Consider the following 26,189-nt stretch of genomic DNA (forward strand, 5'->3'; position numbering starts at 1 on the left):
AACTTCTCTCATAATAAAATAACGAATTAATCATTTGTTTCTCTCTTCTATTAGGAAGGCATTGTTTCGATTCATTAATTTATACAAAGCTACCTTCCAGAAATAAATTTCATAAATCTGCGTTGATCGATCGATAATTTCACCGGTTGACAGATTAATAGTAAATTGGTTCGACATTTATTATTAAAGGAGAAAAATTTTGTTAAAATATGAAAAAGTTAAGAAATCTACGTTTTTTTTTTTTTTTTATGAAAAATTAATCACAATTTTATAATGTTATAAAGCTCGACGTGATGAAGAGAGAGGGGGGGGAGAGAGAGAAAGAGAGAGAGAGAGAATTTATTACACTTCCATCCTCATGTTTAAAAACTTTTTAAACTTTCACGAATGTTCAATTTAATAACGCTATTAAGTTTTTATTTCAATGATATTCAAAATGATCATGCTAGATTTTCAATAATTAAAAAGAACAAAAATGATTATGTTATGTGGTTACAACGAATTTCCTGAATATCGTAAAATAATATTTATCTTAGTATAAATCTTAAACTTTTTATTGCTTCTATAAATAATCACTGAACATGTACACATGTGATCGTAAAAGTAATCAACCAACGCGATCAGCGTTATTATCACTTATAGCTTGGAGAAAATCTATCGTTTATTTTTCTTTTTTTTTTTAAACGTCCAATTATACGTGATTCGTATTTGCGAATGCGGGTAAACGTGCCAGGTACGGTCAATGCTCGTGAATTGACGATGAGCGTGAATAAATAATGAAGTTCGATGATCGAAGACAAAAGTCATGACCACGGTAAACGGAGAACCTTTGATCTTTTTTGAAAATTTAATCATCATTAGCTGATTATTGTAATACTTTCGACGTTTAACTGGATTTAAATTTATAATTCGTGTCGTACGATTAAATAATACTTTGTAATGTATAACACAATTGTTTACTTTTTATATTATCTTCTTTTTTATTATTATTATTATTTTATTTTATTCTATTCTTTTTTTTTTATAATAAATTGCTTGGAAAGATATTAACAACGAGTAAATGAAATTTTATATATATATATATATATATATATATATATATATATATATATATATATCTGTCTTTAAAATACAGTAACAAATAATTTCTGGACTTTTGATCGTCCTGATTTATCATGACATATGTTCCGATGACTATTGTTCTATGAATTACGTTAATCATCTATGTAATTCCATTGATGATTAACGTAATTCCATTGATGATCGCGTAATTCCATGACGCGAGAAAATAAAGGAAAATAAAAGAGTAAGTTCATACGATAGTTTCCATAATAAACAATTTGATCTAATTATCAACCTTCGGAGGAATATTGTTCAACTTTAAAGAAAAACCTCGATTAATTATATACTTATAAGTTTGAAAAATATTCAAAAACACTCGAAGCATGACAACTCACGAAATGAAAATTCTAATATTCGTCGATGTTTCTCCGATGATTAAACTTCCTTTTCCCACGTTAAATGTTATTTATTCTAGCAGACAAACTAAAACCAAATAAGATTCTAGAGATAGAAATTGCAAGAAATTCGAGCATTTCAGTATCAATCGATCTTGTTTTGTTCCTTTTTTTTTTTTAAATTGGAATGAAATCCATTCGAGACACTCTTTTCTATTTTCCATCGACCTAACAAAGTATTTACGTCGATAGATAGAACGAGTACTTTTGTTTACTCGATATTTTCTTTTCTTTTATTTTCTTTTATTTGATTCTTTTTTTATTTTATTTTCTTTTCTCATATTTTTTTCCTCTGATTTACTCGACTTCCTTTCCGTTCACAAATATCACATTTTTCAAAGGGAAATACAATAGCGAACTGACGAAATAGTACCAACCGGATAGTATCGCATTTATTCTCATTTTGCGTTCGTCGATTTTACTTGCCTTTGTCTCCATCCCTCACAACCCTATCCCCCATTAATCTCAAAAAGCATTTTATCTCGACGAGTTCGACCGTAATCCAAATTTATTGACACATTTTATCCTATAAATTAATAACACGCTTGTATATTCTCCGCTTTTTCGTGTTATAATTGTAAAACGTCTGCTTAAATTTTCGTATTATTTAAAATTGATAAAATCTAATCTTTACGAAATAAATTCTTCGTTTAGAACGGTCAAATAATTCGCATGTATGCGTAGCGTTCTTTTATAACTCTATTATAGTAACAAGAGAAAAATATCTCTCATAACTAAAAATTCTAAAACTTATTTAACTTCGTGAATATGTAGAGAATTTTCTCTTGAGTAAAACGTTATTTTTTATTGCTCATTTTTAGTCTCTAGTTCTTTCTATTTTCTTTTTTTTTTTTTTTTTTTTTTTTTTTTTCGAAACTATCACAGATATAGAAAAAACTTCATAAGCAAAAAGTTGTGCGTCTTAATTCGCTTTAACAGTAAAATAATAATAATAATAAAATAAAATAAAGTAAAATAAAAATAGAAAAAAATAATTCCAAGAATTTACAAACAAGGAAGTTTGAAAGTTGTATAAAATTTAAAAAGCATATTTTATATATATATATATATATATATATATATATATATATATATATATATATAAACTAGTAAGTACTTATTGCATGCATTAGAAAACAATAGGAGGAAAAAAGTAAGAAACGAAAAGAAAAAGAACTAGTCTTGTCTAATCTCCTTCCCCTCTCTTCCCCACCACCATCATCACCACAATCCCTGTTTACTTCTTTTTTACAGTGTACCAGTGCAGGTGAATGAAACCCGCGAGTCTCACGCTTCGCGTTTGCCTCTTTAGTCTGTCCATCGACCCTAACCAGCTATTTATATACACGAGCTTCTCGCCTCTCTGCGAGGCTATGCGCTCGCGCGTTCGGCACACGTTTCTACGTGCTCGAGATGCGTTTACGTGTACCGTCCGTGCGCCAGATACAAACTTTGATTTTTCTAAGTTCATCTCTGATATGTAACTTAGTCTTTCCGTGTATTAGAACGTTCGGTCAAAGCTTAAATAGTCGTTTACCTCCAATTATGAAAATACTTAAGTACACAAACGTAGATAACTGCAAGCTCGCACGCGAATTAATATTTCGTGGATAAAATTTTTCTTTACTTTTTTTTTTTTTTTTTTTTTTTTTTTTTTTTTTTTTTTCAGTTAAAAGAAATTAATGGACAAATTAATGACGATTTAATACAATTAAACATTACACACACACACACACACACACACACACACATATATATATATATTCTCTTCTTTTCAATAAAAAGAAAATCAAAATTGGATGAATATATAAATATGTAAATATATATATAATATTTAATTTTTAAATAATTGATTAGATAAAAATAAAAAATTGAATGTTTTATTCATATCCAAAGATTAATGTTTTCTATAAATATTTATATTTAGTATTAATACAGTTATTATCTACGATTATAAATAAATAATTATTATAAATATTAAAAAAATTATTATAAATATTAAAAGATTAATGTTTTCTATAAATATAACTTATATTTAATATAGTACAATTATAACATACAATTATATACATATAATTATTATAAATATTAAAATCATTAGAAAATTATTTTTGACTTTATTAAATTGAAAACATAAAAAAATGTTTTACATAATATTAATATAAAAGTTATATATTAAATACTTCAAAGGTATATTATATACTATAAAAGTTATGGTATTGATATAAAAGATATGTTTGGGAAATTATACTTGAAATGGAATTATATTTGAAATGAAAAGATGCAATGAAAATTTTTTTATTAAGTTAGCTCAGTATTGCAAATGTTTTCATCGAATCAGTTCGCTATTGTAAATGTTTTCATCGAGTCAATTCGATATTTTAAGTTTTATGGACGATCTTGATACTTCTTTTACCGGTGAAAATTTTCGTAAGACCGAAGTAAAGCTTCTCTCTCTCTCTCTCTCTCTTTCTCTTTCTTTCTCATTTCCTCTTTTTCTCTTCATGTTTCACTATATTCTCTTTCTCGTTCTAAATCTGTAGCAAAAAGGAGCATCCCATCGTAGGATGAGTAACGGTACCGTCACAGATTTGGAGCAAAGCTACCCCGGCAAACGTGAAATTACGTGTGCCGTTCTAATCGTTTTTGCTATGAGAATACGAGCACTTCTGCATGTAATGTGAAAATTACTCTGCAATTTCTACTTTTTTCCTTTCTGTTTCTTTTTTTTTTTTTCTTCGAAATTACGACCGACCGATCGATCCATGGAACTGTCGTTCTCTTTAAAAAATTAAAAAGAATTTTTCTCGAGAAAAAGAAGTATTCCTTTTATCGTTTGTTTCGTAAATATAACAATGATGTTAAATGATAACTATTATAGTTCGAAACAATATTCTCTTCCCAACAAAAATATATTAATTCGAAAGACAAACGATAGAAAACCTCTTTAACATTCATGCTTCGAATTATGATAGGACTAGTTATTCAAATTTACTTTATCGCAGTAAGTTCATGATTCCTTGAGATACTTATGTTTTCTCTATGTTTTCTATCAAATTTTCTATTGGTTTTGAAACGAGTTAGATACTATATTGTATATCCTTTTAACAATAAGAGTTATCACAAGACTTAGTAATTTATTAATCAGATAATTTAATTATTAGTTAAACAATTTAAAAGAATTGACAAATAAATATATATCATATGTATATATAGTATTAATTGATATAGTAACTTTTTAAAATTGATTATAGTAAATTGATATTGATAAATATGTTACGTTACTATACGACTAGATTATATATGATACACATTATTGTTTCAAAAAGTTGTTTGTTGCATTATCATTTAAGAATATAAAAATTGCATTGATTCTTAATAATTCTGTAAACATTTATCAATAACTGATCGATAAATAAAATATAAATAAAATATATATTTTTATAATAAAATATAACAAATATAACGTAGCTTAATATAATAATATAAAGATTATAAAATAAATAAATTAAATATGAAAAATAAACTAAAGGATGAAAAAAATAATAGTTTAATAGAGTTCGATTTAAATCTTTTGGTTTTGATCTCGTCGAATCACCTGCCAATCGCAGTGAGTGTCCTCGAACGAACAAAAGGTGAATTAATCGGACATCCGCCACGTTGAACCGTACGTCGTTGAATATACCCATCGCATAATTATGAGGGCGCAGCTGCAAGAAGGCACGTATACCTTTTTCAAAACCGCTATATGCAGTCGTGCCTCTTCGACCAGCCGATCGATCTTTCCTGCTAGAGCTACTACAAACTCTTTTCAAGTCATCGTTCTTGGCTTGGTATGCGTGCTATCGAAGTTACAGGAAGTACCGTGATGGAATCGATGATCCTTCTCTGATACTTCGATTGTTTGATCGTACGAGCCGGAAGTCTTGCGGTCCGATCAAACGATTCATATCGAAGTGTTTCATAATTTCATTATGGGAAAAGAATAGAAAAAAAAAAAAGAAGAAAAAGATATTCCATTTAGAAATACGAACTGATATATTTATCACTACCAGATATAAAATTTGAATCTAATTTTTTAATTATCAGTCATTAAAATGTTAACGGTGATTGTCGAATAATTTTTATTTTGATATATTATATATAATTAATTATATATAAATGAATGATGATTATTGTTATTATAACAATGAATGAGAATTATCGTTATATTGATCAAAAAATATAATGATACTTTTGAAATAATTAAGAAGACATAATATGGACGATAATTTTTTCTTACGTTTTAATTTCAACCAATCATAAGTGATGGTATTTATTTTTCTTGGAAAATTTTTTATTTTTCTCTATTTTTTCCTTCATGACGCTAACGTTACGTTTTTAAGCTCGATTAGTTGTGTGTTGTCAATTAAATCATGCGTCACGATCGAACTGTTATTCTCTTCGATCATAAACGTAAGAGAAAAGACGAGGAAGAAGGTCATCGATCGGTCGATTCTAATGATGAGTCAGAAACTGGGAATTGTCCAAGGGATAATGTGTTGCATGAAAATTCCGTCGTGAAAAGAAGCTCATGACTCGCAATGCGTACATGAACATTGCATGCATGAATCTCGAACGGAACTATTCACATCATTGCCTCATTGTCCCGTATCATTCTCCTTATTTGTGTATCCCCCTCATTCCCCCCCCCCTTCCCTCTCTCTTTCTCTCTCTCTCTCTCTCTTTCTCGCTTTTTCAATTTTAATTGTAGGTACAGAAGCGACTAATTTAATGTTTTCTAAATAATTAACTATATATAATCTAATTTTTTTTTTATTTTTGGGTTAAAAAAAAAATATTATGCAATGTAAAATCTATGGTATAATTATACTATACCTATTAGATAAATTAAAATAACTATAAAAGTCTACAATTTTTATTATTACTATATAATTAACTCTAGAAAAAGTAATTTAATATCTTTGAAGTTATTGACTCTAAGATAAGTAATTCAATACCTTCGAAATAATAAACTTTTTTTAACCTAATTTTTATATATTTTTAATAACTGTATGAATATTATAACTATATTAAAATTTAACTATAATGTAATTATATCATACTCGTTATGAAAAAACATAAGAGCCTGGAAAGTTAACAAAGATTTTTAATAAAAATTATGAAACATCATTTGCATATATTATCGAATAATTCATGCAATATTTTTTCAAGTAAATTACGTTACACATTATGATATAGATTATGATATACATTATTATTACGAAAAGAAAATGTAACATTTAACTCATCCATTGTGTTTGACAAGTATAGGCTAAGTATTTGTCGTGAAAAGATGACAATTTTTTTGTATTATGACGAGTGTATGTCGTCATGCAAAAAAGAAATTACCTTTTGCCGTTTGAATTAAAATTTTATTGAAAACTAAAAAATATTTGTAAATTTAAGACATTTACAAATATTTTTAGAAAACAATAAGTGGATTTAAAAAAAAAAAAGAAGAAAAAGAATCCACTAACAGTTAGCAGTCATTTTTGTAGTTTTTTCTTACGATTTAATATCCAAATATTTATTATAATAATTCCTGTGACGTATTCTATCAGATATTGACGTTATTTCATATAGTTAATTATTGTGTGCAATAGTTCAGAATCTGAATTTAATTTAATAAAAAAAACAAATTCGGTGAAGATAAAAATGACAGAATATAGTATAGAGAGATTGGTATAGAGTTTAAAAAGAGACAATAAATTCATAATATTCAAACTTCTATTTAGACATGTTTCCACAAACAGACAGTCAGTCAGAGAAACTGACAGACAGATCATATCACGAACAAAACACATGTGCACAACATGGATATAACGTAGAGACGATGCGGACATGATATGAAAATGATGCGGACATGATGCGGATACATTGCGGAAACGACTTAGACACGACATGGCAAACTGTCTGTGGTGGGGATGTGTCTTACTGAATTTTTTTTTTTTTTTTTTTTAGTTTATCTCATTATTGTTTCAAAATATTTTAAAATGTCTTAAACTTACGAATAATTTTTAATTTTCATAAAAATTTTAATTCAAATGACGGAAAGCTAATTTCTTTTTTTGCGTGACGAGTATACTCATTGTTACATAAATTGTTATTTTTTTACGAGTCCAATACAATTGATAGTATAAACTTTGTTAAAATATCAATAAATTTCACCAATAAAATATTTGATTTTTTAAAAAGCTAACCATCATTTCGTTAGAATTCAATTCAAGTTTATAACAACTGCATATATCCGATGTTAGAGTTTAATTAATTTTTGCTGCACAATGTAGATACGCATTTATTAAAATATATGTACACAGTTAACAGATTATAAATGTTAAAACTGCGTATTATTCATCTTCAATTTATCTTTTATATATAATTATTCTTTTATATAAATTATATAACAAAGTAGAAAAAAGAAACAATTGTTAATTAAAATCAATATGTTTATAGGAATTGTATTATTTTTTCTTTTTTTTTTTTTTTTGTTTTTCTCTTTTTCTTTCTTCTTTTTTTTGTTAGAAAAAATACAATACATATTTATCTATTTGTAACAACAATAAAATGATTCACTCTATATATAACATATATAAGCACTATAGTTCGGTGAACTTAAAAGAAGCTTTTGTTGAGTTATGAATCATTATGGTGCGTTAAATTTATCTTCTTCTTTGAACTCGCACAAGAGAAAGAAAGAAAGAAAGAAAGAAGAAAGAAGGAAGGAAGGAAAAAAAGAAACTTTCGATTGCATTCGCTCGCTTACTTGCTATCGTCGAGGAATTACAGGATTCTCGAATGTTTCCTCAATGATAATTATTAACGTCTCGTTTCTGCCACATTCGAGATTAGAGTCAATCGCGTTGCGATAATGCTTGGCAGCTAGATTTGTGTCGTTTGTTCGCAATAAAGAGAAGCATTCTCATTTCGGTTAATTGATAATTTGAACTTTTTCATTTGTATATTGAAACAATGTATGTATGTAAATACTTTTATGAAAAATGTATTTTGTAAAGTTTCCAAGAGAAATTTAATAAACATTAGGGAATACATTTTATTCGATAATTTATGCTATAATTTTTTAATATTTAATTATTTTAAATAAATAATATGTATATATATATATATATATATATATCAAAAAGAACTTTTAACATTTAAAAATGTTAAAACTGTGTTCCTTGAAATTGATTCAACGAGTTTATCAAATTAATCGATAAAATAATTATAAATTATTTACTTTCGACAATTCCAAATTGAATACAAAAAACAATTTAACATAATTTAAACTAAATGTGATTTAACTTAGATGTGATTTAATTACTTAGAAGGACACTTTTAGTATTTGAAAATGTTAAAACATAATGTGTTCATTAAAGCTACAAAATTATATTATTATAGAAATGGCCGATAAAAGAAATATAAATTATTTTTTTTTTTAACATATCTTAAATAGAATATAAAAAGTAGCTCAATTTAGCTTTGCCTTATCTCTCTCTCTCTTTCTCTCTCTCTTTCTCTTTCTCTTACTTTTTTTTATATAACAGGTATAGTACAGTTATACTAGTAGAAATTATACTATCTAGTATAAATTAGTGTAAATTAGTATGAATTATGCTATAAATTTCACATTATATAATTTTTGTAAACACTAGAAAAAGAAAAAAATAAATCAAATTATAGAGTATTAATTATTTAAAAAATCTTAAATTACTTTCCGAGACACTTGTCTAATTATAATAAAAATTGTCTCTTAGATGCAACTCAGAAAACTCATAAGAAAATCCGAAGTATATCTACAAGTGAATAATATTAATCACATCAGGCATAACCGTGACAAATAATCCCATCAGTAGATTAAAATATCTCCGCGAGACACCTTCGAGCTGTAACTCGTTCGCCAATTAGCAATTTAATATCGAACACGTACACCATCTTATATGTGCACTGTATTGCTGCATAACTGACTGAGTTTTCTCAAGACTCGATATGCACGTTGCGTAAACCACTGTAACCGCGTGTCACGCAACCACCGACAGTGCTTCTCACTTGCTCAATTATCGACCTTGCTTATCTTAACTTTTAATACATTAAAAAAGAAAAAGAAAAAAATATAAATAAAACTATATTATTTTATCGATCAATCCGATAAATTCATAACGATCCAATAAACGCTATTTTAACATTTATCAATTCTTTTTTTTTATACCATATATATATATATATATATATATATATATATATATATATATCATATATAATTGTACGTATACAAAAAATAATTGAATAAAAATCAACGGAAATGTAGTTAGTAAACAAAAAGAAAGATATAAAATCAAGTAAAAAAAATGATAATGTATGAAAAATAAAAGAAAAAAAGAATTTCAATTCTATTTTCTTTATTTGTCTTTTGTAGACATTTGTTTATTATAAAAACGAAATAATTTTCATGAAAGATATTTGGATGAAGAAGAAATTACATCGGAATAAGGAGAAAAAGAGAGAAGGGGGAGAAAAATAGAGAGAGAGATAGAAGAAAGTCAGTTGAGAGGGAACAGATGCGATAATTGTGCAATAATCCGAGGGCGGCGGATAACGCAGAAACGAGCGAAGAGTCGCTGTTCATTGGCGGTCGCAGACCAGATGGCGTATGCATTTTCGCTGCACTGAGGGTTGCACTAGACTTTACCGCGATGTCTCATGCAAGTTCAAGGCCGTTTTCTAATGTGTTCAAGAAAATACATATAAAGAACAATTTTATAAAATCAAATTGAATTTATACATTTTATTTATTTTTGTTTTATTATTATTTTATTATTATTTATTATTACACGAACTTTTAAATACATACATACATATATATATATATATATATATATATATATATATATATATATATATATATATATATAGTATTTTTCTTATTATAAAATTCATAACTAGAGCAAGTTAGTTATATTTTTTTAAAACATAAATTGTCTTGACAGTACCATGTGTTTTGTAAAAATTTTTCGAAAGAAAACTTAAGAAGTTTCCTATCTTTCGTTATCAGTAATGACAGATTAACGAGAAAAACAAGGGAGATTTTACAAAAATGTGTTTTTTCTTTTCTTTCTTTTTCTTTTTAGATCAAACTGAGCGTATAACTATTTACATAAAATTACAAACGATGATTTTTTTTTAATTATTATAAATTATAGGGCAATTATAGGACACTGTTATCACAGTCGTGTTATTCATTACAATTTCTTATTAGTACCAAAGTTGCCTCTTTTGTTTCAAAGAAAAAACGTTCGCCGAGAGAAAAACGTTCTTGGAATAGTATTTCAGGATACAAAGGGTGAATTTGTAATTAGCGACGGGGAAACGAAACGTCTCGGCGTAAGTTTCTTATAAGAGGAGAAACAGAGGAGAGTTCTCGATTAAGTTTATCTTTTGTAAGTTAAATTATATAGGTAGCAGAAAAGAACAGTCATTAATCAAAATTAATACATATATGAAGATATACAAGATCGAGAATTTAAGTGAGCAAACTTGAAAATATTTGATTGTGTATACAAAAAGAAAAGTAATAGTGATTGCTACTAATCTTTTTTAAATTAATAAAGTATGGGTGTTATAATTATTGGAGATCTTATTGAATAAATTTATGATTAAAAATTTATATACTAAAATATTTAATAATTAATTATAATAATTAAAGAGCCATTTAAAATGAATAAAGTAGACTGATCGAAAAATTTGTTTTATTGTATAAACAAAAAAGAATTTCAAACATTTATACAAATCATACGTATCATATTCAAGTATTTCGATCTAAATATTCTTTTCTATATATAGTATACATAAACATGTATATATAACAAAGTCACTTTTATTACAGTTTATCATTTCCGGAACGAATATTAAAGCAGGAAATTCGATAAACGATAGAAACTAATGTGCCGGAAGAAGAGAGTCGGTAAATGTTTCCTCGTGGACTGATAACAAGATAGAACATTGGTTTTATGGAGGTAGGAGGGGAAAAAAGTATACCAAGATAGATCTTTCATCTTGCGATGGAAAAGCACCTCAGCCGGTAGAAAAAGGAAAGGCAAATTCTGATACCACGATACCGCAGTAAAAATGTTTTGACTGCCGGAGCATGGAAGACTTCCTTCGATGCCTTGATGCACCGACGGTGGTGCATCAGGCATGCCGTAGCACCGAAAAATCTCACGGCTTTCTAATCCCACGAAATATGTTGGTATAAAATATTCAGTCGAACGAGCAAAGTATTTTACTTTTATAAATTAATATTTAAATTATTTACAAATTATTTATTATTTTTAAAAGTATACTGTGAGTTGTAAAGCGATAGAACGATAAGGATATCGCCAAAAAAAAAAGAGAAACAAACAAAGAAAGAAATGGTAAAAAATATTTCAAGTTATTTTCTTTTTCGTTTAGTTTGTTTTTTTGTTCCTTTTTTTTCTTTGAAAAACGTTTTAATAGTAATTATTAAATAACAGAACTTACTATGAGACTATGTAATTTTGATGTCGGATACATAAAAAATTGTATTTTTTTTTTTTTTGTGATTTAAATTAGATGTATATATTTAATGCTATTTAAAGTGTGTGTGTACATATATATATATATATATATATATGTCAATGTCATATTGTCAATGTCATATGTGTGTGTACATATATATATGTATTTGTATGCTTATTCAGTTGTTCGGCACACAATTGATTGTTAGTTAATATCCAATGTTTTCTAAGTATTTACGAGTACATGTTTGTAAGTGAAATTTTGTTTCGATTTTCAAATTTACTTTTTTAAAAATGAAAAACATTTGGATTATAGCGAATTAATGATTACATTTAAAAATCTTTGAATTATCGTATTAAAACGTCAATTGAAATAATCAAAATTTCTAAGAATGTTTTTCTCTCTTAAAAATAAAAATTTATATGTCCAAATTTATTTCTTTTATTTTACATGAATCAAATTATTCTTTTGATCGTTCGTAGCTTTGACATAATCCACGTTTGTAAATCTTTCTTTACTTCGAAAAGGATAAAAAAAGCTCCGCTATTACTCGAAAACTTCATCATTAATTACAAAGATTTTAATTACCATTATTGACGAGAGTTTCTGTATGATTGGCCGCCAAATGAGAGTCAAAAGGCAATATGTATCATCCTGCCTTTATATTACCTTTATCCATTTAAAACGTACCTTTCATTTTTTATACGTACCATTTTTTACAATTATTATTCGTATTCAATATTAACAATATAAGTATTTATATAATCTATAATATATAAGTAATATATATAATAATTCATCAAGTCACGCATCCTGAAAGAACAAAAAAAAAATTTTTACTCTTAATTTATTTAATTATAAAAAATATCACTTCAATTAAATTTTGATTTAAGTCGTATCTATTGTTTAAAACTAATAATATATTTTATTATAAAAAATTCAAAGAAACAAGATTCCTATTTCTATAAACTTTCGAGATAAACTCGATTAAATTCGTTTAACTTCCTATCGATATCTTTTCAATAACAATCGAAGTTTTCTTTTATTTTATTATCCTTTCAGTAAACCAACCATATATCATAAACTTATTTAGTTACTGATGATTTCCTAACTGTCTTAAATAATTAAGTTAATATTTTGTCATAAAGCATATTTTTTCGTTGAAGATAAAGTATTTTTTCACTTTACATCACCTCGAGACACCGTTAAAACGGATATTTTCTCATATTGTGATATTTATAAGAAGACAAAAAAAAAATAGAAAAGGAAAAAAATGAACGAAGAAAAACTATTGTTTTCCATTTCCCAGAAGTACAGAAAAAAGTTCATAGCATCCTCGTGAGAGACTCGAAGCCGAGCCAGGCTTCGCGGATCGATAAACTCGATATACTGAACCAACGCGACGAAGCGAGCAACCATAGATACGAGAAACTGAGATAGAGAGAGATAGAGTGAGAGGGGGAGAGAGAAAGAAAGAGAGACAGAAATAGAAGATAAAACGCGATATCGGTGAGAGCAAAAAAAAAAGAACGTGCGAAAGATAAAAAAAAAAAAAAAAGAGAGAGAGGAAAGGAAATGAGATGAAATCATGTCTTTTATGTGGCACGCTGGCCGTTTGCATCGAAACCAAATCCCCTTTCCGTTAGGGCTCATCTATCTTATGTAGGGTGAAACGGCAGAAGGGATAGGGGGAAGAAAGAGTTAGTGACTGAGAGAGAGAAAGAGAGAGAGAGAAGATAAGAAACGTTAGAGAAGGGTAACGATATGATCCAAACCTCGGAAGAGAGCTCACCCTAAATTTCCTTTCGTTAGGGTCCTTTTCAAATTAAAAATTATCTATGGCTTTATATTTTTTCTTTTTTTGATTATAGTTTAAAGGGTTTCGTTGTAGTTAAAGAGTTTTGTAGAATAATTTTATTATTTGTAGAACCTCGATAATTAGTTCATTTGTTTTCAAATTGAATATTATCTATTGCTTAGCATTTCATTCTTGTTTTGTTTTTATTTTTTCTTTCTTTTTTGTTATAGTTTAAAGGAAAAAGATTTAAAAAATGATCTTATAATTTGTGAAACATTGATAATTATTTCAACTGTCGGGAATTAATGATTCCGTTTTAATGAACGAATATTCGTGCTGATTTGTTAAGACTAATGAACATAGTTTGGAATTTTGATAATAGGAGAGTGATTCGAGTGAAAATTTCATTTGAATATTAGCGATTTTTTAATTTTTGATAATGATTTTCAATCGGTTTTATTTAGCTAATTTGAATAAGAGAGAATTTTCATTGAAAATTTTCTTCTTAAAAGTTTGAACGAAACTCTCGTGACAAAATATTTCAGAGAGAGAGAGAGAGAGAGAGAGAGAGAGAGAGAGAGAGAGGGAGAGAGAGAGAGAGAGAATCCGCCGTACTTTTACAATGTTAGACATCTTATGAAACGGTGTAAGATATCGTAAAGAAAAAGATATGTTAACGTTACTTTTTGTTTTGTTTTGTTTTTTCAAATATTATCGAGGATTTATCCTGTCGTACTACAGGATGCGTCAACGTCAAGATTATGTACGTGTTGAGAATTCGAAAGAGAAAGAGAAAGAGACGGAGAGAGAGAGAGAGAGGGGGGGGGGAGAGAAATTGTACAAATCGAAATCTACGAATTTCAGTTTCCTTCAATTTCTATCTTTAACGACGAATTTGCTTTAATTCTAAGGAATTTCAAATTCCGAAGGATTCTTTTCAAATCGTTCGGAGAAAAAAGGAACAAAAGGCTGAAACTATTCTTTTAGAATTTCCTTTCATTCAATTTCAATAGATGAAAAAAAATGAAAGATCGTTAAACGCCAGGAGAATTTCTTTGAATCTAATGACAATTAAATTTAAATTCAATGATAACAATACTATTTTACTATTGTTTCGTAACGAATGATAATTTAATAATCATCGTGATTTGTTTTAACGCTTTTATGTGAGATGTATACACATAGAAAAACAATTTTATATTTTCAACGCTTAACCCACGTTATATGTGAACATTAAAGTTATGAAAACAAAACAAATAAACATTTTTCATAAAATTAATATGCACGAATTTTTTTATTATTATATTTACACATTGTATTAAAAAAATCGTCGAATCTCAAGTCTTAGAATTTTAAAGGACTTAATTTTATAAAATACGATTTTATTTCTAGATACACAATGACGCACGCGTAATCTATTTTAGTAATTTCTCTGAAAGTTACATTAAATTAGTTTTCTCTAATCGTATAATTGACATAGACAGAAGAACGTCGAATAAATTTAATTGTCCGCGTGCCAAGAGTATATAATTTCTTAAAATTAAGTTTTCCCCGATGGCATTCTCTTTTTAATCGGTATTTCTGTAAAATGAACGTGTTACTTTGAGGATTTCAAAATGTTCACGTAAAATGATTTAACGAGCGTTGCAATAAAATTTGTAAAACTTCTTAACGTAAACATCTATAACATATGTTAGTCTAAATTCTTTAATTTGTATCAATTCGTTTGTTAGGTTCTTTTTAAAATTATTTTTTCTTTTTTGTTTTTATATTTTTCATTCCATTACATTATTTTATATTTTATATTTCTTATCCGCTAATTCAAACATTATTCTTTTTCATTTTGCTCTGCTATTAGTAATGTAACTCATACAGTTAATAAATAATTAAATAATATTTTTATTATTTATTTCATATGTTTTTTATTCTATTTATTATTATTTATTAAAGCAGATATTATTTCTTATTGATTTTACTATTTCTGATAATTTTCGATATTATATTACTGGTTGATATTGTTTACATTATTTATTTTATACCAAAGATCTTACTGCTCGTATACTTTACAGGCTATGTATCATTGTGATTTTACTACTCGTATACATTACATCGCAAGTAATCCATTATGATCGAGCGACGTGTGACGTTAACAGCTCTTTTCGACGTTGACTTTGGTGATCTCAATTCAACGATGGTCGCAATGTTAACTTCTATGACACTTAAAACGACTCCTCCTAAAATTTGCCTCTCTCTCTCTCTCTCTCTCTCTCTCTCTCTCTCTCTCTCTTATATGAATTGATTAGTTCATTACACATTTTTTATCTCATGTATTTTATAAAATCATCATGAAAAATAATACAGAATTACTCCGACACACTTTCTCACAAAAGATTATTTTACGAGATTATAAAAAGTTATTTTAATATTACAATTTTGCAGTTTTATTAAAAAAAAAAAAAAAAAAAAAAAGAACGTCGCTGAATATTTTCTCAGATTTATATATGTATTAATATTACAATTGATTTTAATTTGTTGGTTATAAGAATGGATCATATAAAATGAAAAATAATCTGTAAGATCAATTAATTATTTTTCATTTATATTTAAACAATTTGTTATTTTTCTTAAGATTCGTTGTTGTGAAATTTCAAACACGAAAAAATTTTTATTATTTAAAAATATCAGATAGATTTAATTAAACTTTGAAAAGGTATTAATGATTAAGTTATTTCTTTGAAAAAATACTGTCAACCGTTTTTTCACGATTATTTTCGTGTATATGCAATCATTAATATTAATGAACTAATATTTTTAAAGAGATTGATCCCCCATTGTCCGAACACACAATGCAAACGCAAATTCGTTCGATGTTAAGGGAGAACACGCATACGTACATCCACATGCATACGTATACGCACGCGTATACAGATGAACTGACCCTTACCCTCCGATATTCGCGTTGCGCATCGGTAGCAGGGAATAGCTTAGTCGTACTTACAGGAAACATCGAGGGTTATATATGCACGTACTAGGACCGAATAGGGTTGCGTCCACCCTCCTGGCCAGCCGACTTTCCGGGCTCGTTGCTCTGCACGCGTTCAGGGCTGATATGCACGCGTTCGCGAGATGCATCTCGAAAACTCGCAGATACGCCCTTTCAACTTATCGCTCAATAACTTGCACGGGGTTTCACGTTGAACATTTGAATGGATTAAATCAATAATGATCAGACACTTTTCGAAACGACATATTGATACAATGAAAATTGTAAATTATTTAAATTTATTATCGAAATAAACAATTATGTATTATTTAAATATCGAATTTTCGATAAAATCGAAAATTGATTGTTTTCATGCGTTAATTCGATCGATAATATTCGAGGTGACGAAAAAATTCTGATCATGAAATTGTAATCATTTGTAACGTTTATAAAAGTTTTTAAACGGTGCATCTGAGGAAAAAGTGCAAGATGTTTACTTACAGAATCTCGCGAAGTGACTCGTAGAATCTCGCAAAATGATCTTGAACGGTACGTGTCAAAAGATAGTTGAAAAGTTTTCATTTGATAACATTTTGTCGATTTTCATCAAAACTCACAATACGTTTTCAAAGCGATAAATAAATTACGAAAAAGAAAGAGAAAGAGAAAATCAGTTTATTTTATTTTATTTTATTTTATTTTTTTATTTCGATACTAAATTCATCGAAAAATCCATGAGTAATCACTACTTAAACGATAAATATTTCAAGGAATATATCTAAGTAAATTTTATAATCGTTTTATCATCGAAGAAGCACGATTGGAATATGTTGAATTCTTTTCACGTTTGTTCGCTAATGCGAACTCTTCAAACTACACTTCCAGTTACCGTTCAATAAATTCCTCCCTTTTTAACGTGCATGTTCTATAAATAAAGAGATGATTCGAGTGTTCACAATGTTAATATCTAAACTTCTATTACAAAAAAAAGAAAGAAAAAAGAAAAAAAAGATTAATAACTTAGTTGTTTGCAAAGAAATATCGAAAAAGAAAAAGTGATAAAGCCGAGATTTACTTAAATGTAACGTTTTCGTCTGAAGGGAAAAAAATAACAGATAACATCTACGAAAATACAAATTTTTAAGATATTCAAGATACGTTTTAGGTTCGTTTTGAAAGGTATTTGTGCCCATTTACAATCAGAACTACACGATTGCATTGAAATTTCAAGAAGAAAAAGGAGATTCGGTTTTTTCTGACTTTTGCAAGAATAACCGGGTAACTTGCCTGGCTGAAACTCATCATTTTCTCGTGTAAAAGAAAACAGGGTCAGTACGAAGGGAAAGGTCGATTTTCATGAAGCATATTACGATGAAACGTAAAAAGAAGGCTTAAGAAGGCGCGGGAATAGCGTTTCGCATTAAGGATCGATCGTTTGAAAGTGAATCTTTCGATTATCATATAGAAATATCAGAGATATTCGTTTATATCGAAATAGAATAATGAAACAATAGAGAAAAACTATATTGAGATAATTATTTTCAAACATTTTCTTTTCTTTTTTCACATTTTTTCTTTCTTTTTTCTTTCTTTTTTGTTTAAACTCGCAGAACGCCGTCACGAGAAAAGTTTTCGACTTAAAAAAAATTGGAAACTCTCATAGACTTTGCTTGAACTACCTTCCTGTGGACGCACGAACGAGCTCGAACTTTTTTCAACGCGTCATTAATTCGAACAAAGAGTTAAAACACATTGCCTGAAGCATGCAACGTCTGCCAGTGTAAAGTTGAAAATAAGCGATCGCAGGATAGTTCGTCAATAATACGATAAAATGGACTTTCAGCTTGATTAAATTCTATTAGAGTTACCGAGAAGAGATAATTAATATAAGAGTGTCTCAAAAATTTGTTTCAACACCTTTGAAAATCTTTTTTCTAATATTCAACATGAGATAACAATAAATTTAAATAGATGAAATGTTTGAAAATATATAAAAGATACAAAAAATATTTCTAGCTTTAATTTTCTTTTTTATTTATTTATTTATCTTTTTCCGGAGAATTTTCTTAGAATTAATAATATAAAGTTATATAATAATAATAATCAATAACATAATGATACACCAATAATTTGTTTTATTACTCCATTTCACTTTTATCTTTTTTTTTTTTTTTTTTTTTTTTTTTTTTTTTTTTTCATTATTGATGAATCCAATTGAATTTCATTTAAATCAATTCTTCCTTGGATTTCTCCAAATACTATAATTTGTGTGTATGCGTGCATAATTATATTTTTTTAAATCTCTTTAACTCGAATTAAAAATATCAAGATGTGTAAAATTCAAAGTGAATACTACAAGAAAGTATTGAGATAATATTTTTTATAGAAAATAAACGCAATTTTTCCATATATCGTTAACGTTCTACCTATAATTTATATACAATTTATAATAAAAGCCCTCGACTATCGTGATAAAATTGTGAAACATAAAAATTCAGACGAGTGTCAATACTTTTGTAACCACAGTAGCTCAGCCCAACACATACACATACATACAATCTCACGAAGCTTGCTCGGTTCGGCCGTTAACTTCGGCTTCGCTCGCGCGTTTTAGGAGGGGCGGTGGCGTCGGTGATGCCGAGTCTGATGCTCGCAATGGTGATGGTGATGGTGGTGATGGTGGTGTAGTGGTGATAGCAACGAACGTAGAGTAGGAAGGACGCGTGCTGTTGATGTTAGTATTAGTAACGGTGGTAATGGTGGTAGTGATGGAGGTGTAGTGGTGGTGGTCGTGGTGGTGGTCGTAGTGGTGGTGGAAGGGACGCCGGGCGTCGCGGCGCAGGCTGCCGCACCCAGCAAAGCGCCTGCTCCCCTTCGGCCGGTAAAACGTATACCTACTCGCGTATAGTCTTCTATATAGTACGTTGACTGAAGAGAGAGAGAGACAGAAAACGCGCGTCCTTGTCGCGAACGTCGACACACTGCATGGCGACAGAACGCGTCGGTCCAGCGAGACGAAGACGAGAACTTCGAAGAAAGGAAAGGAGCAAAAAGAGAGAGAAAGAGAGAGAGAGAGAGAGAAAGAGAAAAATATATAGAAAGACATTTGGCTGTTGCTAAGCGCGAGCTTTATTATTTCCGGTATCTATGGTATTTTCAATTTTGATAACGAGACAAGGTCTGGCCTTCGCCCAGGTCCAAGGTCACGAAAAAGGAAGGCTACAAAAATGTTAAATAATCGGACTAGTATTTAACAATCATACTATATTATCATTTGACTTGTGATTTTTGGTTACGGTGTATCCGATGTGTGTATACGGTGAAATAGGATTATTTTCGTGAATTTAGATGTAGCCAAGAGAATATTCGATCGATTGTTGATGGTACGTACATTGTGATAGTTCTTTCGTGTGAAGAAAGTGTTTGTTAGCAGTTTCCTGGGTTGCAGGATATTCCGATTATCAGGATGGAAGATCATGGGTGTAGTTGAAATAGGGGAATAGCTAAGTACGTGATGGCGGGAGAAATTTTATGTTCCTGCCGTGTCAAGGTTGCACGACCTTGGTTTCTGTCAGTGACACGCCATGCCGGAAATCGTGTTTACTGAATTTCGCGCGGGCTCTTTCGAGATATCATGATAACTATAAAATAACGTTTACTTTCATAGGTATATACTATCATAGAATTTCCTATTTGGTTTAATCGTTCATCCACATCAGGAGTGATAAGTTTTGGTGTACCCATAGAATTTTTCTGGGCTAGAAATTCGAAAGAGTACGAAAGAGTAAAAGCTTTGCACCAATTTCAAACTCAACTACTTGAAAGTTCGATACGGTTTCTCTAGTCCATGAGTAAACATCAATCTTTTCTAAGGCCTAGCCAAGCCAAAAAAGAGAGAGAGAGAGAGAGAGAGAGAGAGAGAGAGAGAGAAATCTCATGCTCCTCTTGAAACTAGCAACGTGAATTCGTCGTGAAAGTTCAAGTGCGGGGCCGATCATCGTGCCAAAGATCTTTTTCCGTCTGTTCATACATGTGTCCATACTGTGAAAGAAGTAAAAATCATTCTTGCAAAAGAAAAACAAAAAAGAAAAAAAGAGTAACGAAAAATGAAAAAATCAATTTTCCAAACATATCAAAATTTTTCTTTATTATAAAAATTACCAGAAACAAATTAATTAATTAAACGAACATCTATAATGTGATATAATTTTAAGAATAAAAATGTCATGTTTAACAAGAAAATTGATTACATAGTAGAGACGAGTTAACGGTATAGTTGCGTGACTGTTTAATAGACCAAACTATAGGGTTCACGCGTATCCGGTAATGCACGATCGATATTCACCTTTCCCAAGTTAGTAGGGACCCGCGTTTCGCACGAAGGAATCCAGGAGACAAGGGGTTGATTGCCCTGAGTCGCGGGGGGTAAGACTGCGGTGGTCGCTGCTCTGTCTGCCTCTCTCTCTTTCTCTCTCTCTCTCTCTCTCTCCTCTCTCTCTCTCTCTCTCTCTCTCTCTCTCTCTCTTTCTCTCTCTTTGCGGAGACTGCAGGCGGCTTTAGGCGGTGCCCACGTCGCCATCGTCGTCGTAGCGTCGTTTCGAGATAGAATAGCTTTGCCCATGCATATATGCATTCGCACGCAAGCTTCTTATCAGGCCTTCTTCTTCTTCTTCTTCTTCTTCTTCTTCTTCTTTTCGAGTACCGGAACGTACGATTCATAGCGGATTTAACGGTAGCCACTCGAATAAAACCGAGGTACTTCAAAATTCGTCTTCTCTTCGTCTTTATCGACCTGTGTTTTACCTATATTTACGATAAAACATAATGTCGACTCTCATTTCTTCTTTTACATTTGTGTGTAGTTTAGATTGTTTATTATTCGATATTTAATTATATTACTGCCGGATTTATTTTTGTAAAAATATTAGAGAAGATATATATATATATATTATTCTATTATTTTATTAAATAAATTATATAGAGGAGATAATAGCAAAATTGTGTTATTATAATTTTTAATACACATAAAAATTTTAATTTTACGATTACATGTATTTCAGGGTTAACCGATACATTGTTGCTCTTTATTAGAAGAAACATTTGAACGAGAGAATACTGCGAAAATGAAAGATTGATTTTTAGAAAAATGATCGTTCCATCCATAACCGTCTAAAAATTTCTAGTAATATCCTAGAATCGTTTCTCTGCCATCTAAATCGTTGCGAGGAGACAAATAATCACGATTTGGAAATATGATCATAACATTATTTTAGATCATATGATATCATTCGAATAATACGAAAATTTCTTTGTGCCTGTATTTCAAATAACCGTCCTATCGATCAATACGAATTTTTTCGAAAGACAAAAGATAAGTGATAAAAAGATCAATTGATTGACTAAGAAAAAAGGAATTGTCGAAATAATCGTTCATAAAAAAAACAATTTGTTGATAAAATTATTCGTGATAACAGTGCTGTGTTACTTACTACTACTGAAGGCGCAGTGATAAGTGGTGGGTGATGATAAGTGACCCACCGTTTCGAATGAAGTGGTTTTAGGATGATGGTGGAGCGTGTCGAGGATCACCTCTTCATGTATCGACGCCCCGTCTACCGGGTCTTCCAGTACCTCGAAACCACTGAGTGAGTATTCGCGACATAATTAAATTTTCTAATCTCTAATCTCTTTATAAAATTCTCAGAGAGTAACGTGTAACGTGTAGTAACAACGTGTTTTATTCCACATGTTTTACAATATTTTTTATCGAATAGATATATATATATATATATATATTTACCTATTATTACGGTTATTAAATGTATATTATTGTATTTAATAATTTTATTCGTGACAATCAAATTTTTTTATTTTTAATCTTTCCATGAAATTTTAAGACAATGGCGTGTTCTATCTTTCAATTTTTGTTTTGTACAATTTTTTTTATTTATTTATTATATAATGTATTAGCAAATATATGTTATATTTAAGAGTTTCCATACGTTCTCAATACCGAAAAATACACATATTCTTGGGAATTATTTTTTCAGGAAGGGAATAAAATGAATTGAAAAACTAACAATTCCATATCGTTCCTTGATGTTTTATTTACGATTTATAAAAAAAATTCTTTCTGTCCAAGTAGGTTATATATATGGACTCTGTAATCTGTAAGCACATCAATTTCTGCACAAAAACTCAGACAACATCCTAACTTTTTGTGTGGAAACATAAAATTATTAAAATTCCGATACTGTCTTGTAAAATAATATTATAACTAAAGATCGTCCAACAAGTTTAAAAGTCTATATATATTTTTATTATGAATAGCTTAAGATCGGATAAAAACGGCAAAGTAATATCGGAAAAAAAATGAAACGTGAAGGAAATTAATTATAAATAAAATAAATTAATTTATATGCATCGCAAAATGTTCGAATTTTTAATCGAAAATTATTTTAGTATCTTATTTAAAACGTGATTTTTATTATGATAAATTGAGGTTTTTATTACAAATGGCCTAATTCTCTTATTTTCCTTTAAATTTAAAAACTTCGATCGATCGTCCTTAACAACAACATTATTTTACAATATAGTACTGAAATTTTAATAGCATTGTGTTTCTATAATTAAGACGCTGCCTATGGAGCCCATATTTAAACACCTGATAATTGTATCCGCAATATATATACGATACGATCGAATTATCTCTAATTTCTGTGAGAAATTTCCAGAGACTAACGTTGTTTTATTCATTCCTCTTATCTTATAATTTTTCTTACTGAATGAAGATTAAAAAATATATATTATTATGTTTAATAACTCTATTTATGTGTTATATAAAATTTTCTAATTTCCAGTCTCTTTGATAAAATTCGCAGAGACAGGCGTGTCTCATCTTTTATCCTTCGTATATTACAATTTTTCTTAAAGACTAAATTTAAAAATACATATCATTATGATTATTATATCTAATAACTGCATTCGACATGTATTCGTTAGAACCAAATTTTCCTCTAACTTTTCCAAAAAGTTTCCAGGAATTAGAATATTTTATCTTTCATTCTTCGTATTATTCCATTTTTCTTATTGTGACTACATACATACACACACATTTATAAATGTATATTATTATATTCAACAGTGTTCAGTACATTGATAATTAACAATAATAATTTATCATTTTACTATACTTCGATTTACGTCGAAAATGATTAATGATGTAAGTATTACAAAAAATAACATTTTTTTATTAAAATAACGATATGTGATTAATCAAATAAAAAATTGTCTTAATTCGTATGAATATATTAATTATAATATTAATATTTATTTATATCACCATTATCAATCACAACAACTACCCGAAAATTATTGAGACGAGTATATATTTTTAGAAATTTATCTAATTGATACGACGTGATTGGTTGTTAAAGTTAACTCTTAACAAAAAAGATTTTTCCTCGTCGTCGTCGACATCGCGTCGAAGAGGCGTCGTAAAGACGCGTGTACGAGAACACGTTTGAAAAGTTTCTACGATGGGGTCGAGGTGTAACCTCTTCTTAGGTACGTCGAGCATCCAGCTGTTAGAATCTTCAGAGAACCACAGGAACAGGCGTTTAAACAAAGGGGTTGCCTCGTTTGAATACCAGCCAGTGGCAATTTGTGCGCATAAAGCCTCAGGAGGTTCCTTGCGATTCGTGAATGGAAGAATGAGAAGAGAATAAGAGAGTGAGTGAGTGAAAGAGAGATTGAGTGAGCGAAAGAGAGAGAAAAAGAGAGAGAGAGAGAGAAAGAGAGAGAAAGAGAGAGAGAGAGAGAGAGAGAGAGAGAAGGAAGGAAGGAAGGAAGGAGAAGCTCGATGCAGGAAGTGCTCGTTTTCGTCCTTGTTACGTCGATGCCGTAGCTGGGTAACCATGGCAAAATTGCCATCATCGACCACGAACTCTCTCCGGTAACCGTTGTTAATTGGAACCATTAACTATGCTTCGAACTCGACTCGCAGCATCGGAATCGCGATCGGCTCGTTAGATTTTCTATCTCCTGATTTCTACTAATACATTTATGAAAAGGAAAAAGAGAGAGAGAGAGAGAGAGAAGAACTTTAGTATAATTAGCTTCAGATTGGACAAAAATGGCGAAGTAATATCATAAAAAGAAAATGAGATGGGAAAGAAATTAATTATAAATAAAATAAATTAATTTATATTTATTGCAAAAGATTTGAATTTTTAAATGAAAAATTATCTTAGTATCTTAGTTCAAACGTGATTTTTTATTATGAAGAAAGATTAAAGAAAAGATTCGGTAATTAGACAATGTTAAAAATTAATTTTCCATCTCTCTTCTTAATACTCGTATATTATTTATATTTTCTATTATCTCCTTGATGTATTTAAAGACAATTATGTTCCTTAGAACATTAATACATTTTTAAGAGAATATTTCCACTGCAAAAAAAAGGACTTTTCGTTTACCCTTTCTAATTATAAATTCATCATTTTAACTATGTTTTGCCTTTCAAAAACGTACAAACGTTAATCATATCTCATAATTTCGTTCTAGTTGTCTAAAATTAATTTATGTATCTTATATTTATTGATGATAGATCGACCATTTAAAATTACAAAGTACGATCATTAAAATCTTTTTTCTTTTCTTTACGAAATTATAACATAATGCAGTTTTTAAACTAATTATAATAGTCTTCTATTTTTTTTTTCTGTTACTTCCATTTTTCTAATTATCTACTAATCGATAGATATAATATTTTTTCTTTACAAACAAATTTCTTTTTAAAATTAAAAAAAAAAAAAAAATAAAAGAAACGTGTACTAAGGATTTAACACATATAAATAGAAATATATGATTTAATCGGGGACTCATTAAAGTCATAATTAAAGTTTTCCTGGACGATCTAAACAGATGGTGTCTTATGTAAATACGTACGCGATGAGACATCGTTTGATACGACTGACTAATTAAACCTATTACCATGTTTCCATCTTATAGAGGTCTAACTTGGAATAGACGCAACCGATTTAAAGCTCCTTATTTAAATAGAATTCTAAGGTAAAGAGGTGAACATGAAGAAAGAAAAGTTATAGACTTTAAAGTTAGTTATGCTCCTATATGCTATAGCATAAAACGCAGATCTATGTATTTCCTTCGTTTGTGTCGAATATGCTGACAGTTAAAATATATTTTCCTGTCTTCGATAGTACTTTAATACTTTCAGCTAATCGCTTGCTATTAACTCACCGCAAGCTGCCATTTTATCATTGGCTAAATTCGTATCTTTGTTCCTCGTATTTCT

General features: G+C 29.1%; 1 protein-coding gene across 12 annotated transcripts in view; it reads left to right on the plus strand.

Moving 5' to 3' along the window:
- Nucleotides 1-26,189, plus strand: part of LOC124948353 (focal adhesion kinase 1) — an 80,246-nt gene that overhangs the window by 26,598 nt on the left and 27,459 nt on the right. For 2 of the 12 annotated variants that reach the window (XM_047491886.1, XM_047491921.1), the window contains exon 2: nt 21,934-22,518. The exons of 3 other annotated variants lie outside the window; for them this stretch is intronic. In XM_047491886.1, coding sequence (XP_047347842.1) covers nt 22,436-22,518 — 83 coding nt within the window. In that variant the 5' untranslated portion in view covers nt 21,934-22,435. Of the gene's footprint in view, nt 1-19,144; nt 21,629-21,933; nt 22,519-26,189 lie in introns of those variants that run through there. 7 more of the 12 variants (XM_047491894.1, XM_047491946.1, XM_047491930.1 and 4 more) reach the window with 6 other exon arrangements.

The sequence above is a fragment of the Vespa velutina genome, chromosome 1, assembly GCF_912470025.1.
Source record: "Vespa velutina chromosome 1, iVesVel2.1, whole genome shotgun sequence".
In the NCBI taxonomy this organism is placed as follows: domain Eukaryota; kingdom Metazoa; phylum Arthropoda; class Insecta; order Hymenoptera; family Vespidae; genus Vespa; species Vespa velutina.